We start from the raw sequence: 19103 nt of genomic DNA, 5'->3' as shown, positions 1-19103 counted from the left end.
ACCCTTTGATCCCCCTTTGTGAATTGTAGATACATTTGCACATCTCCAGTCCGTGGGAACTTCCCCTGAGTCAAAGGATGCACTCATAATTATGGCTAATGGTTTGCTTACTTCCTTTGCCACCTCCTTTAATATACTGGATAGATCCCATCCACTCCAGGTTTCTTTCTTATGTTTAACTTCGACTTCTCCTTCACTTTGCTCTCAGCTATTACACAATAATTTAACTTCCCGTTAGAGTTTGATAAACATATGGCCCTCTCCTTGAATAACTCCTCGTGTGAATTTTGATGCAAAATGCTAATTTAGTTTGCCAACTATCTGAGAATGATCATCTACGGTCAATCCATTGATATCAAATGGACTAATCTGATTCATCCCCTTCCTTTATAGTTTATATAAGTAAAGAAATCTTTGCATTCTTTGCCAAGGATTTCTCATAATCTGCCTTCGCTTGCCTAACCTCCTTTGTGACTTGATTACTGACTATCTTATATCTGCCATAGGCTTCTGTGTCACCTGATAATTTATATGCATCCCATGCATTTTTCTTCTCTGCCACGAGCCTCATTAGTTCATCTCACATCGAGGTCTAAATCTTGAACAGCATTTCTTAGTTGGTATGAAAAGCCTAGTAGCTTCCAAGATTAATTCCTTGAGGGCTTCCCATTCAGAATTTGCTGATTTTAACATCATCAGTTGATCCCACTGTATAGAATTTAAAAACTGCCTGAGACCACTGTAGTCACCTTTCACATTAGTTCAGGCATATGATGCATGAAAGCAAGCTTATAGAGCATCAGCCAAAAAAAACCCTTCCCATTTCACCCATCCGGTCACTCCAAATGTTTGTCTAGTTCAGCCTTAAATAAATTTAAGACTTAATTTAAGAATGAACTAGACGAACATTTGGAGTGACCAGATGGGTGAAATGGGAAGGTTTTTTTATTTTATTTATATGGTAGTTACATCTTTAAGTAAATCCGACATGAGTAGACTGTGATTGCTGTCACCTAATGGTTCCCTTATCTGTAGATTCTTAATGCATGAATAATCACTGCTGATAATCGGATCAAGAGTATTACTCCCTCTCGTTGCCCCTTGAACACGTTGCTGTAGAAAACAATCCTCCAATAAATCCACCAAAGGTTTGCTAGCGAGTGACGAACCCACAAGTTCCAGTCAATATTTGGAAAGTTAAAATCCCCCATTACAAGACATTCTGATTTACTGGCCTACTCTATTTCTCTGCACAATTGTTTGTTGTACTCATCAGAGTCTTTAGGCCTATAACACACTGTCTGGGAAATAAGTGAACTCGTACACCGACCATTAAATAAGTTTTACTGAAACTGAAGTTTTACAAATAAATATCAAAAAACAAATTATATAATTTACAATAAACTGGTGGCTGTATATTACGGAATGCTAAAACTATAATGAATAAAATAAAATAATAAAATCATTTACTATAAAATATGCTAAAATATAAAGCTTAAAAGCGCTAAAAACCTGAAGCTTTCGAGAGCATCAGCTGTCTTCCTCAACAGTGATAAGACTTCCTGAAACATCTCCTTATATAACAGGCTCACGGTACCTCCACACGTGGTATTTTTCCACGTGGTTCCCTCGGCGCATGGGCGGAAGCGGAAATGGCTCGGGTACGTGGCAAACAAAATCGTTCATCCGTACTGCGGACAACTGCTTGAAAAATAGGATGAATGCGTATACCTCTGTCTCTATTCATGGTATTCTTACTGGATGAGCCAATCCGTAAACCCTCTAGCCACTTACTCTCCCAGTACCCATGCGTGTGGTCCACGATGATGGTGTTCTCTGGGGAGATTTGATGCTGCTTCTCCCAAAAATGTTCAGCCACAGCAGACTTATAATCGGCGGTTCTTATAGCATTTAAATGCTCCCCCAGATGATCCCTGAGCAGTCATTTTGTTTCCCCCACAATCTGGGCATTCTATTCTGTATACAACTCCACTACTGAGGCCTTTTGGAATACGGTCTTTCACCTTGGATACAGCTGTGCACAGCCTCTGCCCTGGAAGCTGTACACAGTGTGTCTTATAACCCCATAAAATTCTTGCTAGATGCTCAGTAAGGCCCGGATAGTAGGGGATGTATGCAGTGGCTACCGGAACGAACAGCTCCCTGTGTTCAGACACTCCTCTACTATATCTGTCCTGGATCCTCTGGGGATATCCGCATTTTCTAAGGTCTGCCGTGACATGATTAATTTCCTTTTCTTTATCCTCGGAGGTGGTGCAGTGTCATCCTGCTCTATCAAATAGAGCTTTTACTACACTGTTCTTATATTTTCCAGCTTGTGCTGAGTTGTAGTGGGTGTATTGGCCTCTACACATGGCTTTCTTAAATACGGACGTCTTAAGTCTGGAACCCGTCCTAGAGACCAATACATCCAAAAATGACAGGGTACCACCTATTTCCACCTCTGAGGTAAATTGTATAAATTGGGAGAAGCTGTTAAGCCAGCAAACTGCATCATCCTCCCTCCCCTTCTGGACCAGGGCAAAAGTATCATCAACATATCTCTTCCAATTTCTAATAGGAAACGAACACCCACTAAAAACCATACTTTCTAACTCCTCATGGCCAAATTGGCCACAGTGGCACTAATGGACGAACCCATGGCTGTACCGTGAACCTGTTTGTACATAGTTCCTTGAAATAACATGGTAGTACTAGCCAGACATAATTCCACCCCGGCACAAATATCTTCTATACCAAGCAGCGATCTGTTACCAAGTGAGACATCCTTGGTCAATGCCATTTTTACACAATGTATTCCATGTTTAATAGGAATACATGTGAATAAAGATACAACATCAAAAGAGATCATACTCACATTATCATTTATAGTCAAATTCCCCACAAAATTTACAAACTCTTCTACTGTCTTTAATAACATATTCGGACTGCCCCACCATGGGCGTAATTAATTTAGCCAAGTACCCCGATAGAGCATAAGAAGGATTCCCTATAAAAGATACTATGGGTCTCAGGGATACTTCAGTCTTATGAATTTTTGGCAGTCCGTAAAACCTAGGGAGTTGACTACCTGCAGTGTGTAATGCCCAGAAAGTCTCCTTTGAAATCTCCGTATTCAACCAAGATTGCACTAATTTATTGACTCGCCGTTCCAGGCCCACCAACGGGTTCCTCTTTGGAACCTGTTGGGGGGCGAAGCAGCATCAAATCTCCCCAGAGGACGCGATCATCGTGGACCACGCGCATGGGTACTGGGAGCATAAGTGGCTAGAGGGTTTACGGATTGGCTCATCCAGTAAGAATACCATGAATAGAGACAGAGGTATATGCATTCATCCTATTTTTGAAGCAGTTGTCCGCACTACGGATGAACGATTTTGTTTGCCACGTACCCAAGCCGCTTCCGGTTCTGCCCATGCGCCGAGGGAACCATGTGGAAGAATACCACGTGTGGAGTTACCGTGAGCCTGTTATATAAGGAGATGTTGCAGGAAGTCTTATCACTGTTGAGGAAGAGAGCTGATGCTCTCGAAAGCTTCAGGTTTTTAGCGCTTTTAAGCTTTATATTTTAGCATATTTTATAGTAAACGATTTTATTATTTTATTTTATTCATTATAGTTTTAGCATTCCGTAATATACAGTCACCAGTTTATTGTAAATTATAGTAAATTATATAATTTGTTTTTTGATATTTATTTGTAAAACTTCAATTACAGTAAAACTTATTTAGTGGTCGGTGTAAGAGTTCACTTATTTCCCAGACATGAATTTTCCTGACCTCAGAGGCCTCTTTCAGCATGCTATAACACATTCCTACTCTCATTTTCCCTTTCTCAGTGTTTATGTCACACAAAACTGACTCAACATTGCACTGTCCATCCATGTCAACTGGATGCACTTCCTTAGGTTTTGTTTCTTAACTAACAGCATAACCCCTCATCCCTTCCTACCCTGTCTATCTGTTGTGTACACACTGTACTCTCCAAATTCTAATTCTGCACTGCTTATATCTGTGTGACACTATATCTCTGATATCCCAACAATATCTGCCTTTGATATCTTGATCAGCACTTCAAATTTATTTACTATATATCTAGCATTGGTATACATGCACCTGTTCTTACTCTTAGTTACCCTATCACATCTCATGTATTTACTTGTTCCATGATGACTCCCAGCAGAGCCGACCGGGCTAGCCAGGTGGGTAAAGTGCCTGCCTGGCAACCCAAAGGTTTCGAATCCCACCTCAGGCTTGGATAAAAGTACTGCAAAAACCTTGGGCGGTGCATTATGGCTACAGAAGTCGATGCGCCAACAACTGCAAAAAAAAAAAAAAAAAAAAAAAAAAAAAAACTACTCCCAGCAGCTCTTGAAAAATTCCCAGTAATTTTCTCTCTAGGCTGCTGCTCATTACAATAGAAGCTGTGCAAGAATTGCTTTCGCCTCTGCCTGAGGCAGATGTTAATCTTTTAGTCTGTGAATCCCCACAAGCTGGCAGTTTTCTGACTCACCTAACACTGCTTCGATAGCATCAGCAAATATTCTTGCACCCTTTCTATTTAAGTATCCCATCCCTGTAGAAGCAGTCTCTCCTGTTAGCAAGCACAGCCCACACTGAAAAAAATTCTTCCCCATGATCCTTGCACAATCTATTCAGGAGCAAATTGATTGACAAGGGTCTCATCATACACTCCCTCCTATCGTGTCTGGGCAGAATTGCACACTTTCAAATTTAACCCTAACTCATGACTTTTTTCCAGAAGTGACCTGTACTTGTTAAGTAAATCTGCAAATCTCTTACTCTTAAGGTCATTAATGCCAACGTGTGCAACAATATCACCTTCATTAAAGAGGCCTCCGGAGTCAGGAATTCGATAATTCATTTTTAATGTTGCTAACCACTGACTCAAAACTGCATATATAACTTTATTTACAATAAAACATACTATAAAATAAAATAAAATCTTCAAAGCTGCATTATACTATAATTAAAGCAAAAACCGAAATAAAGTAAAATAAAATAAGAGTGTATATTATGATAATATAAATTTAAAGATTAAAATCACTTAAAACTACTATACAATAGCTTTCAGCGGCAATAGCTGCCTTCATCAGCTGAGATCGTTACAGGTTATCCACAATATATATATATCCAATATTTTAAATTAAATAAAATAAAACATAAGCCAGTAGTATGGCAAAAACTGTAGAGTGAAAATTAACATAAAAATAACCCAAATAAACAAACAAACGAAAAGAAAGAATAGACATAAATAGTAGCCCGGAAACCCTTGTATAATTTCGAGTTTTAAATCCAATTAACAAAAACTATACAAATTTTAGGATAATGCCAATTACATATTAATTTAGCGGTACCCCCCCCCCCCCCCCCGAGAGGTACCAGTTCCGAAAGACGTGAAATATCACCAAAAGAGGGTTAAATGAACTACCAAACGATAATTAAAATAAATAGACTGACCATTATGCCCCATATCGACAGAGGACCACGAGGCCAATAATGGTCATGGAATCGCTGCATTTCAATCGCTATACAAATCGTCGCCATGGTGAAAAGATCGAAGTACCAATTCACCCTCCCTCCTCCGATCGATCTACCAATGCAGAGGATTTGCACGGCGGTGGTCTATAGTTTGTGCTGTCTGTTCTATAGTTTATTTTTCGCAGAGCAGAGCCACACCACTGACATCATGTAAGCTGAATCAGCTTATATAGAAGAAAAAAAGAAAATAGATGGCGGCACAGGCATTGCTAAATTAGCATATCGACCCATTACTATTGAATTATATTAAATGTTAATGAAAGTTAACATTTAATATAATTCAATAGTAATGGCCCTGCTCTAGAGTGCTGTCTGTTCTGTAGTTTATTTTTTGCTGCATAAGGACCACCGCCGTGCAAATCCTCTGCATTGGTAGATCGATCAGAGGAGGGAGGGTGAATTGGTACTTCGATCTTTTCACCATGGCGACGATTTGTATAGCGATTGAAATGCAGCGATTCCATGACCATTATTGGCCTCGTGGTCCTTTGTCGATATGGGGCATAATGGTCAGTCTATTTTATTTTAATTTAGTTATCGTTTGGTAGTTCATTTAACCCTCTTTTGGTGATATTTCACATCTTTCGGAACTGGTACCTCTCGGGGGGGTACCGCTAAATTAATATGTAATTGGCATTATCCTAAAATTTGTATAGTTTTTGTTAATTGGATGTAAAACTCGAAATTATACAAGGGTTTCCGGGCTACTATTTATGTCTATTCTTTCTTTACATTCGTTTGTTTATGTGGGTTATTTTTATGTTAATTTTCGCTCTACAGTTTTTGCCATACTACTGGCTTATGTTTTATTTTTTAATTTTAAAATATTGGATGTATTTCAGCTTCATATGGAGGAATTGCATGTTGCTGCCTCTAATGAATGCTTAATTATTTATTTATTTATTCCCTTTATTATAATTTAACTTATGTTAACATTTAATATAATTCAATGATTGTGTGTGTGTGTGTGTGTGTGTGTGTGTGTGTGTGTGTGTGTGTGTGTGTGTGTGTGTGTGTGTGTGTGTGTGTGTGTGTGTATATACAGTGCATTCCGGTTAATTGGGCCACCGGTTAATTGGGGCAGCCGCTTATTTGGGGCAAATTATGAAGAACAGAAACAAAACAAATATTTAGTCTGAATTTGTTCCGCTTATTTGGGCCAACTCGCCGCTTAATTGGGGCAATGAAGGTCTTGATTGAAAAATAAACTATATTTAGATGGCGCGCACAAACATCTAAATATAGTTTATTAGGCCTGACGTAGCCCAGTGGTCAGGAGCGAGAGTGCATCGCACGCGTTCTTTGAGTGGACCGGGGTTGAAGCCCGTGACTACTAAATACGATAATTGGCGATTTATTGTAAACTCTACTGACTTGGTTGTCGTGCCGGAGTATAAACAGAATTTTTTTATTGAACAATAAACTAATTTAGATGGTTCGTAACAAAGAGATCATGTGGGCAGCAGCGGAATCAGTTATTGCGAAGTCGTGCTGTACAGTGGTTGTTTTACGTTTGTTCTGTGTTGTGGTAATCGGATTCTGAAGAAATTTTTCTGAAGAATAGATTAAAAACTGTACCAAACAGTGCACTGATTTTGGTTTCCCCCTCCCCTTTTTTTTCAGTACATTTAAGACCCCTGTCAAGATGCCACGTAAAGATTTGTCACTTTCAGAAAAAATCTCTATTCTTGACAAGATAAAAAGTCAACCTCCTAACATCGGTCATCGTCAGCTAGCGGAGATAATAAAGGTGCCAAAATCTACGATTTCACGACTGCTACAGCAACAAGAAAAACTTAGAGAGGAGTGGACATTGCGCGTGGATTTAAAGAAAACATCTCATAAGCGAAAGAGGGAAGGCAAGGATCCAGACGTCGAAGATGCTTTGAATCAATGGTTTTCCACTGTATCTAAACGAGGAGTGTGTGTAAGTGTCCCTATGCTAAAACACAAGTCAGAAGAGTTGGCCAAAAAGCTAGGTCACGTAAATTTCAAAGCAACGGATGGTTGGTTGTCTCGATGGAAGTGTAGACATGACATTAGTTACAAAAAAGCACATGGCGAGAAGGACAGTGCTGATGCTATGAGTGCTGAGCAATGGAAATGTGAAAAACTGCCAGAGTTGCTTAAAACATTTAGTGCGGATGACATTTACAGTGCCGATGAAACAGGTCTATATTATCGTGCTACGCCGGATGGTTCCCTCAGCTATCAACACATAACACTGTCTGGTTCAAAGAAAGCAATGGATCGTGTAACAGTGTTGTGCTGCTCAAACATGTCAGGAAATGATAAACTCAAACTTTTGGTTATTGGTAAAAGTGCCAAACCTCGTTGTTTCAAGGGGCTTACAATAAGCAGTTTGCCAGTTTCGTATTATGCCAATAAGAAGGCGTGGATGACCACATATATTTTTACGCAATGGCTAATGAACTGGGACACGGAACTGCAACGGAAGTCCAGAAAAATTCTGTTGATATTGGACAACTGCACCGCACACTCTAATGTAGCTGGTTTAAAAAATATTGAACTGGAATTTTTACCCCCTAACACCACATCCCTGATACAGCCTATGGACGCGGGAATTATAAAAAATTCGAAGACCTATTATCGCGGAAAGCTGGTTAATCACATCCTTGAAGCAATTGAGGAAAATCTGCTGACATCATCTTCGAAATCAATAGAGGTTAGTGCAAAAGTTTCGATGTTAAAAGCTGTACAATTTATCGCCGATAGTTGGCGAGTAATAACTAGTAAAACAATTCGGAATTGTTTTGCTAAATGTGGTTTCGCGACTAATTGTGATTCAGACGCGATAAGCTGTACAGAAAATGAACTGGCTTTGGAACTGCAACAGGTCCAAAATTGTGAAGAATTTTTAACGATTGACGATAACCTTCAATGCCACGATGAAGATTATGAGGAAACGATTATTGAACAAATTGCGGCAAAACACTCAGAGACACCAAAAGACCAAGAAAATGATGACGATGATATACCTAAGCGAATGACTAACCAGGATGCCAGGAAATGTATCGCTAAATTGAGATGTTATTTCATGCAGGAAGGCAATGAAGGCAGTCCTTTATCAGCATTAGATACCTGCGCCGACTTTGTTCAATTGCAGTCCATAAAGAGGACACGTCAGGGTACACTTCATAATTTTTTCAAAGTAAGAACCCTTAAGTAATGTGTAACCTTTGCCTGACACGGACATTATTCTGTACTGTATCTTCATTTTACACATGTACATACGTACATTTTGTTTGCTTTTAGCTTTAGTTATTTTTAAATAAATGTTTGTACCAATATAACTTAAATACAGTGTGCTTTCTTTAAATACCACATTCCCTTTATTTTATTCATACCTTTTTTGCCTCCGTTAGAATGTGCTTTTCAGCTCATTAAAATTTCGCTTAATTGGGCCAAAGTGATCTGTCCCGATGTGTCCCAATTAACCGGAATCGACTGTATATATATATATAATATTAAGGATAATATAAAGAATTATTAGAACAAGTAAATCAATCCAATAATAATACCATCAGGGACCTAAGAAAACGCAAAAAAAAAAAAAAATTATCGCTTTTTACCGACAATCTATATGACTTCAACTGGGGCCAACCACCCAAAATGAAGGCAAAAAACGACAAGAGGTTCTCTGTTTCTGTGATGATCAATATATGCTAAGTAATTTAAATCTAAACCAAATATAAACCAGTATAGGCCAAATATAAATCGAATATAAATAAATCAAATGATGATAAAAGTTAAGAAAATTTAGAAATATTAGAATCAAAGGTAAGAAATATAAGTAAAATATAAAGTTGAAGTCATCTAGATTGTCGGTAAAGAGCGATAATAATTTTTTTTTTTTTGCGTTTTCTTATCGCTTTTTACCGACAATCTAGATGACTTCAACTTTATATTTTACTTATATTTCTTACCTTTGATTCTAATATTTCTAAATTTTCTTAACTTTTATCATCATTTGATTTATTTATATTCGATTTATATTTGGCCTATACTGGTTTATATTTGGTTTAGATTTAAATTACTTAGCATATATTGATCATCACAGAAACAGAGAACCTCTTGTCGTTTTTTGCCTTCATTTTGGGTGGTTGGCCCCAGTTGAAGTCATATAGATTGTCGGTAAAAAGCGATAATTTTTTTTTTTTTTTGCGTTTTCTTAGGTCCCTGATGGTATTATTATTGGATTGATTTACTTGTTCTAATAATTCTTTATATTATCCTTAATATTCTATAGACATAATGGGTGTATTGCATGATTGCTTGCAACTGCATTGACTCATAAATATTATTTACATATTAGTTACAGTTATTGTCGTTTTAACTTTCTTTCTTTACTTTTTTATCAATAATTATATATATATATATATATATATATATCTCAATAATAGGAACAATTTATAAATATCTATTTTAGATAGAACATTACATCCGTCGTAATATATTTTTTAAATTATTATAGCTTAAGTAAAATAGTTACGTGCTATTTAATAGTATATTATGTTAGATATGAAAGTGGTGGCCGACAATATAAAACTGATTCTATATAAATGTAAGAACATATGTATTTTAACAAGCTGCCCAAAATATACCCGTAGATCAAAACACCAAGTAACTCTATAATAGCCGATACCAGCCCCTGTGGCCAAACTTGGTAAAGAATAATCATTAGTTAAAAAAGTAATAATAATATAATACCAAATGTTAATTATAAGTAATAGGATACATTGAAAGGGACTTTATCAAGGGCTAACCCTCTCAATATATCCCACTCATAATTAACAGAGCTATCTGTTTCTGTTGTCATCTGCCTGTATAACATGGTCAGATATGTAATATTAAAAGTTTAGTGGTTAAGTAGATAAATAGTTAGGAAGTAATTTAGTTGTTAACAGGCAGGATGACATTTAGCCCGACCGATAGCTAAAACACATGTATAGAAAACTTGAAGAAGCAATTATTTAGAATGAAGAGAAAAAGAGAACCAATATCAATCTATAATTTTCATATAAATAGGTACAAAAGAAGCTATCGCTAAAATAAGGAGAACAGAAGTAAGGTTTAAGTATAGTAATGGTACCTCAATCCCTCTCGAATTGCTCTACTAGTTCATGAGGTAAGAAAAATAGGATTCAATAGTCTATAGTTAAAAGTAAAGAAAAAGCGTTAATGCAAAAGTACATAGGATAATACCGGGAGCGTAACTTCCCATTCCTTATAGAAAGGGATCCTGGTATATCTTAAGGATAATACTGAAATATAGGATAATATAAGGCATAACATAGAAAAATAGTGAACAGTGGAATGGCTAATTCCTACAAGCTATAAATAGTGGTATAGAGGCCCATTATATTCAAAAAATCTGTATACAACATGAAATAAATAATGATTAGGAGAAAGTCCCTTTCAGTGTATCCTATTACTTATAATTAACATTTGGTATTATATTATTATTACTTTGTGTTACTAATGATTATTCTTTACTAGGTTTGGCCACGTGGGCCGGTATCAGCTATTATAGAGTTACTTGGTGTTTTGATCTACGGGTATATTTTGGGCAGCTTGTTAAAATACATATGTTCTTACATTTATATAGAATCGGTTTTATATTTTCGGCCACCACCATCATATCTAACATAATATACTATTAAATAGCACGTAACTATTTTACTTAAGCTATAATAATAATAATAATAATAATAATAAAAAAAAAAAAAAAAAAATATATATATATATATATATATCCCAGCAGTAATATACACTTTTATCATAATATACACTTTTATTTTACTTTATTTCGGTTTTTGCTTTAATTACAGTATAATGCAGTTTTGAAGATTTTATTTTATAGTATATTTTATTGTAAATAAAGTTATATATACAGTTTTGAGTCAGTGGTTAGTGACATTAAAAATGAAATATCACCCTCTGTGCCCTTAAAAGATATGTGCTCTACAACATCATCAACTTTTGCCCCTGGCGAGACATACCCTGGTCCTGTTCCACCTATCCTTTTTTGCATAATATATTCCCCATCTCCCTGACAGTAGTCACCGACAATAACTAACTTCTGTGGGACGAGCACATTCTGCCTTGGAGATTGCCGCTGTGTTGCCTGTTGCACAGGAGTGAGCTCTGGCATTGATGTGGGCAGCTGAGAGCTTGATGGGCCCCTCGTATTAATTTCTTCGAGGGCATCTAACCTACACCTCAAAACTCTCATAGATGCCCATCAGAATGCTGAGTTAGTGCCTAAATTATTCAGAGTCTCTGCACCTAGCACACACAAAGACATCCTCCTTGGCTAGATCATGTCCTGTTCTAGAAAGGTCTGCAGACATTTCACATTTTGCACATTTTTTTTTTTTTTGACTGTGATGCATTGGAGAATCTCCCTCTTAGGTTCTTCCCCAAGCCACAGCACTCCCACTAATCTGTACATGTTGCTTTGCTGCTCTAGTCTTGGTCATGATTCCGTTTAAGTACAATGTAATTAACAAAAATTTAATAAGATTAATAAATTTTACTGATTAATTGATAATATTATACTAAGCTAACAGATTTCTTATACAATGCTACGTATTTCTCTGTCTAGTTTTACATTAAACTTTATGCTATCAAGTTCGGGATATATGTTACACTATTCCGTATCGAATAACAATGGCGGCAAGTTGTGAATGGTAAACTCTACGGACACTTGAGTATTAGCTTTCAAAATCACTATGTATATTCAAAATAAACCAAGGAGCTTGACTAGGACTATAAAGCATAAAGCTACATATATAAAATAATTTAATATGACAATTAAGTCAATAAAATAGCTAAATATAAATAAAAACTTAGTTTTTATTTATATTTAGTTACTGGAGCTGCAAAATCTTGTCCAACATGTGGACAAGATTTGTGTGAGATCCTTTGTGCGTTTTCAGTAAAACAAAAGTTGTATTTGCTAATCCCAATGTCTTATTTTTTGAAAGTGGTTCATAATTTAAATGAAAAATTTTTAAATTATAACATGAAGTAATTCATTGTAGATTTTGTTTTAATAATATAATTTAAATGGCAACCTAAATTTACTCTGCTGATATGTTTTTTTTTTTTTTATTGCAACATTATAAAAGTTTTTTTTTTTTTTCCCTTCTTCCCCCCTCCCTGAAGTCAAACAAAAGTAGTCGTAACATTGGTTTGCCCAGATAAAATGCAAGAAAAACTTGAAGTTTATGGTATGGTAGAGCCTGAACTTTATGTAAGTAGCTTTTGCTCTTTTTTTCTGTGGGTTAATGTTTAATTGGGCAGTAAATAGCAATAACATTGCATATTTCAGTGTTCAGGTTTAACTTTCTTTCTGTAGGTCTTAAATGCATTTTATTGTATTAATCAAATTAACTGAAAAGGTGCAAATAAATGTGGTAGTTATATTATTTGAGATTTCAAAAACTAGTGTTACCATTTGAATGTGTTTGACATTTGCTATAAAAGGTGACATGACTTAAATATTTTATGTAGCTTTTAATTTTCATGAAATTATTTTGATAGTAGAAGCAGTATTAAACTTTTATTTAATATTTTCTTTTAATGTAGGAATTTACTTTATTTTCGGTGTGTGCATGTCCTGATGGATGTGCAGATGGACTGTCAACTGGATCAGTTTTAGTTATTCTGTAAGTATAAATTTTATAAAAAAAAAGAATAATTTTTTACTTTTGTTACTTTGATTACAGGTAATATTACACATAATCTGCTTTATTTCTTTTAGCATTGTATAATATAACTCTCAATTACATTAAGTATTAAAATTAAAAGAACAGTAGTGGGAGTGAAGAATTATGTATTTTTACAGATGAAATGAATTGCATTTTTACATGTATGATCAGGACTGATATCCATCATCAGATTATTAGCATTACCATTAGTAGTAGCATATGATGCAAGAATGATGAGGCTTATACAACGTCACAAAAAAAAAAAAACCTTCCCATTTAGCATTTGATGTGAGTGGACCCACTTCGTCACGGCTCTTCAGTTTAGTGGATTGGATTACTGTTGATTATTGCTTTTAAATATTTGATTTATTTAGTTTATTGTTGGGTTATTTTGTTATGGGTTTTCCTGTAACTGTTTGATTTTTATAATATTATAGATATCATTTTTTAAAGTTAATTTTCATTGATATTTAGTTAATTTTATAATGGTAATTACGAGATCTGCCTTAAACACGTCACAGGGTAACGTGACTCACATGGAAATAGCCGATGGCGATTTACGGGTGAGTCATGATTTAATCCGTTGCAGAACATGTGGAATGTTTTCCAAGGTCGACCTGGTGACTAATTAATCATAGCTCACCTGGGGATTCTTTTCTTTGATCGATGTAAGGAGTGCACCGATCTTAAATTACAATTTTGTGCACTGATGGAACAAATAGTCACTGAAAAAAACGGGTGCTGCCCTCGAGAATAAGCATCTGGGAGCTCGTCAGGGACTCAAGACTCCAGCAATCTACCAAGTGATGCACTCCCGATTCGGGCCTCAAAACAGAAAAACTAAGTGAAGACTACTCTGGTTCAAAAGGACTTTGTTTTACTAGGAGACTCTATTGTCAGGGAAACAGGGAATATTTTTTATAATAAGGATAGGTGGAGTAGAACCAGGGTATGTCTGCCGGGAGCAACTATTAATGATGTCACCAACAGATTGTCAGATTTTAAGGGGGGTAAAGAGAATATTATTATTAATGTGGGGACTAATGACATTAAACGTACATGATCTGACGATTTGTTGGAAAAATACAGGACCATGCTGAGGAAATGCTGCAAGCTAGGCCACAATGTTTGTGCCTGCAATTCTGCCCAGAAACGATAGGAGGAATTATATGTTAAAAGCCTTGTGGATTAACTCGAGACTTGGACTCTGCAAGGCTTTTGGGGGGAAATTTCTATCAGCTTGGCCCACACTTGTAGGTAGAAGGAATTTGTTTTGTAGAGATGGGATACACTTAAACAAAGGTGGTGCAAAAGTTTTTGCCAGTATTATTGAGCATAGCTTCAGACGTTTCACGCGCTAGTATAGAATCTGTATGGGGCGTGAGATAGTTGGAAACATAGGTATAATGCGAGTAGGAGTAATCTACAGACCAGGTGATTGTGAAGATTATGACGAAAGCCTATACATTCAAATGGAATGGGCAGGTAAGCGTCAATGTCTTATTATGGATGATTTCAATTTGCCTCTAATTGATTGGAGTAAATGGGAAGGAAACTTGACATGGGGAACAAAATTTTTAAATCAACTAGATGACATGTTATTTGTATCAAAGTGTCAGGGAAAGTACTAGAGAAAAGAATATCCTAGACCTCATCATCACCCACGAATCAGATGACATAACAGGGCTGACAGTAGAGGAACCAGTAACAGGAAATGATCATGGAGTTCTATGGTGGATGATGAAGAGAGAGGTAGCAGTAGTAAAAGCCAAAGGAATGGGTTATAATTTCAGAAAAGGAAATTATGATACTTAAGGTGTTACGTGGCCTCTATTAACTGGGTAGATATCACACAGAGAATGAATACAATTGAACTGTGGTATGCTTTTAAAACATTAATGACCAAGAATGCGCTGGTCCCGAAGGAACTAGTAGTTGTTGGTGACTCTATTGTCAGGGAAACGGGGAACATGCTTTGTAAAAAAGATAGGTGGAACAGGACCAGGGTATGTCTGCCAGGGGCAAAGGTTGATGACGTTGTAGAGCGAATATCATCTTTTAAGGGCACAAAAGGTGATATAGTTGTACACGTTGGCACTAATAATATTAAGAGTAGGAGACCGGCAGAATTACTTAACAAGTACAGGTCACTGTTGAACAAAAGCCGAGAATTAGGGTTGAATTTGAAAGTGTCTGCAATTCTGCCCAGACACGATAGGAGGGAGTATATGATGAGAGCCTTGTCGATCAATTCGGCCCTGGAAAGATTGTGCAAGGCTCAAGGGGTAGAATTTTTTTCAGCCTGGACTGTACTTGTTAACAGGAGAGATTGCTTCTACAGGGATGGGATACACTTAAATAGAAAGGGTGCAAGAATATTTGCTGATGCTATCGAGGCAGTGTTAGGTGGGTCGGAAAACTGCTAGCTTGGGGGTAGACAAAGACCAGTAGATTGACAGTAGCCACTGGCAGAGGTGAAAGAGATTCTTGCACTGCTTCTATTAGAATGAGCAGAAGCCTGAAAAACAAGATGCATGGTATTTCAGAGACTGCTGGGAGCCATTGCGGTACAAGTAAACACATGGGTTGTGTTAGGGTAGCTAAGAATAGAAACAGGTGCAGGTATACTTGCGTGTACACCAATGCTAGGAGTTTAGTAAATAAATTTGATGAATTTGAGGTATTCCTCAAAACATCGAAGGCAGATATTGTTGGGATATCAGAGACGTGGTGTCACACAGATATAAGGGATGCAGAACTGCAATTTGGGGAGTACAACGTCTACAGAAAGGATAGACTGGATAGGAAGGGAGGAGGGGTTATGTTATTAGTTAAGAAACACATAAAAACCAAGGAAGTGAAGCCAGTCGACATCGCTGGACAGTGCAGTGTCGAGTCAGTTTGGTGTGACATAAACATTGGGAGATCAAAATTGAGAGTAGGAGTGTGCTATAGGCCTAATGACTCTGATGAGTATAATAAGGAACTGTACAGGGAAATAGAGTGGGCCAGTAAATCAGAGTGTCTTATAATGGGAGATTTTAATTTCCCAGATATTGACTGGAATTTGGGGGCTGGTTACTCACACACTAGCAGGACTTTTGTGGATTTATTGGATGATTGTTTTCTACATCAGCATGTTCGGGAGGCAACTAGAGGAAGTAATACTCTTGATTTGATTATCAGCAGTGATTCTTCATGCATTAAGAATCTGCAGATAAATGAACCACTAGGTGGCAGTGATCACAGTGTGCTGAAGTGAGATTTACTCAAGGAGGTAACTACCATCAGAGGTAAAGGGAAGGGTTTTTGCTTCCGTAAAGGCGACTACGATGGACTGAGACAGTATTTAAATTCTATACAGTGGGACCAACTGATGATGTTACCAACAGCAAATTCAAAATGGGAAGCATTCAAAGAACTTATCTTGGAAGCTACTAGGCTTTACATACCAACTAAGAAATATTGTTCAAGGTTTAGGCCAAAATGGATGTCAGATGAACTAATGAGGCATATGGCAGAGAAGAAAAATGCATGGGATACATACAAATTAACACATGACACAGAAGCCTATGATAGATACAAGTTGATATGCAACCAAGTTACAAAGGAGGTTAGGCAGGCGAAGGCAGATTACGAGAAATCCTTGGCAAGGGATGCAAAGAAAAACAGCAAAGAGTTCTTTACTTATGTAAACTCTAGAAGGAAGGGGATGAATCAGATTGGTCCACTTGATATTGATGGGTCAAGTGTTGATGATCCTGCTCAGGTAGCTAACAAACTAAATGAATATTTTGCATCGACATTCACACATGAGGAGTTATTCAGCAAGGGGAATGCCAGAGGTGTATTCAACTCTAGCAGTAAGCTACAGAATCTTGAAATAACTGGGAGTAAAGTGGAGGAGAAACTGTTGAAGATAAACACAAGAAAGGCACCCGAGGTGGATGGGATCTATCCAGTTATATTAAAGGAGGTAGCAAAGGAAGTAAGCAAACCCTTAGCCATAATTATGAGAGCTTCCTTGGACTCAGGGGAGGTACCCATAGACTGGAAATGTGCAAATGTGACCCCAATTCACAAAGGAGGATCAAAGGCTGACACAAGTAATTATAGACCTGTGAGCTTAACTTCTGTTCCAGGAAAATTAAAGGAGGCACTGGTTAAAGAAGCACTGCAGGATCATTTAGACAAGACTTCAGTTATAACTCAGACACAGCATGGTTTTGTTAAGGGGAAGTCTTGCCTGACCAACTTGATTGGATACTATGATGCAGTCACAAAAGAACTGGATGCAGGGAATAACTTTGATATTATATACTTGGATCTTAGAAAGGCTTTTGATACTGTTGCACATGGAAGACTGCTACACAAATTGGAGCAGTGTGACATTGGAGGCAAATTGCTGCTATGGATAAAGGGGTGGTTGAGGGGGAGAAGACAGAGAGTGGTAATCAATGGACACTGCTCATCGTGGACTGATGTTATTAGTGGAGTCCCTCAGGGCTCAGTGTTGGGTCCATTATTGTTTTCTGTATTTATAAATGATATTGATGATGGTATATCGGGCTTAATGTCCAAGTTTGCAGACGATACAAAGGTTGGCAGGGTTGTCAAGGACACTACTGACACTATGCTGCTGCAACAGGATCTGGAAAGGTTGAGCAGATGGGCTGAGAGGTGGCAAATGAAGTTTAACATTGATAAATGTAAAGTACTACACATGGGAAACAGCAACCCCAGAGCAACGTATCAACTCTGTGGTACTACACTGACAGTGGTAGAGAATGAAAGGGACTTGGGGGTGGATGTGCAGGCAGATATGAAGTTCTCTGAGCAGTGCAGACGGGCTGCAAGAGTAGCTCATGGAGTATTGTCAATGATATACAGGAATTTTTCTAGCAGGGATAAGGAGGTGATTATTCCATTGTATAAGGCGATGGTCAGGCCACACCTAGAGTACTGTATACAGGTCTGGAGACCTCATTTCAAGAAGGATGTAGAGCTGCTGGAATGAGTACAGAGAAGGGCAACAAGATTAGTGAATGGAACAAAGGGGTGCTCTTACGAAGAAAGGCTTAAGTTTTGCAAATTACAGTGTCTGGAGACTAGGCACCTGCGAGGTGATCTGATAGAGGTGTATAAAGCCTTGAATGGTTTAAGCATGCTCAATGCTGATGGGATTCTTCCTCTAGCTCAGAAAAATCACCTGAGAGGGCATAAATTCAAATTGAGGAAAGACAGATGTAGGATAGACGTGCGGAAATTTGCCTTTAGCCAGTGGGTGGTTGGTTGGTGGAACAGACTTCCATCCCTTGTGGTGGAGGTTGATAGCCTAAATAAGTTTAAGGCTCAGCTGGACAGGTATTTTGAACGAACAGAGGGGTGAAGTGGAAGTGGGTTTTTTTTTTTTTTTTTTGGCTGATGCTGCATAAGCTTGCTTTCTTGCATCAAATGCCTCTACTAATGCTAATCACAGACACTTTGAATGCGTATTTACCATTAAAAAAATACTCCACGAGGAGGGTTCCAAGTTGGATGAATAGTGAAGTTACCACATTACTTCAGCAGAAAAAGGTGGCATGGAAAAGTTACAGCGCAATAAAAAGTACTGAAGCCTATAACAGCTACAAGATGATATGTAATAGAGCTACAGAAAAGGTTCGACAGGCAAAGGCAGTTTATGAGAAATCGCTAGCGAACAGAGCAAAGGAGGCGGGGGGAAATAAGGAATTCTTCAAATATATAAATGCTAAGAAGAGCAGGACAAACCAGATTGGACCTT

General features: G+C 37.4%; 1 protein-coding gene across 1 annotated transcript in view; it reads left to right on the top strand.

Moving 5' to 3' along the window:
* The window catches only part of LOC150079591 (cation-dependent mannose-6-phosphate receptor-like), a 100673-nt gene that overhangs the window by 43997 nt on the left and 37573 nt on the right, over positions 1-19103 (top strand). Inside the window, exons 4-5 of the mRNA XM_090383561.1 lie at positions 12774-12861; positions 13197-13276. Of these exons, the coding sequence (XP_090239687.1) occupies positions 12814-12861; positions 13197-13276 (128 nt within the window). The 5' untranslated portion in view covers positions 12774-12813. The remainder of the gene's footprint in view (positions 1-12773; positions 12862-13196; positions 13277-19103) is intronic.

This window comes from Mastigoproctus giganteus, chromosome 10 (genome assembly GCF_048544385.1).
Source record: "Mastigoproctus giganteus isolate SK-2022 chromosome 10, ASM4854438v1, whole genome shotgun sequence".
NCBI lineage: Eukaryota > Metazoa > Arthropoda > Arachnida > Uropygi > Thelyphonidae > Mastigoproctus > Mastigoproctus giganteus.
The sequence above is the reverse complement of the archived record's forward strand: the minus strand, read 5'-3'. Positions and strand labels throughout refer to the sequence as shown.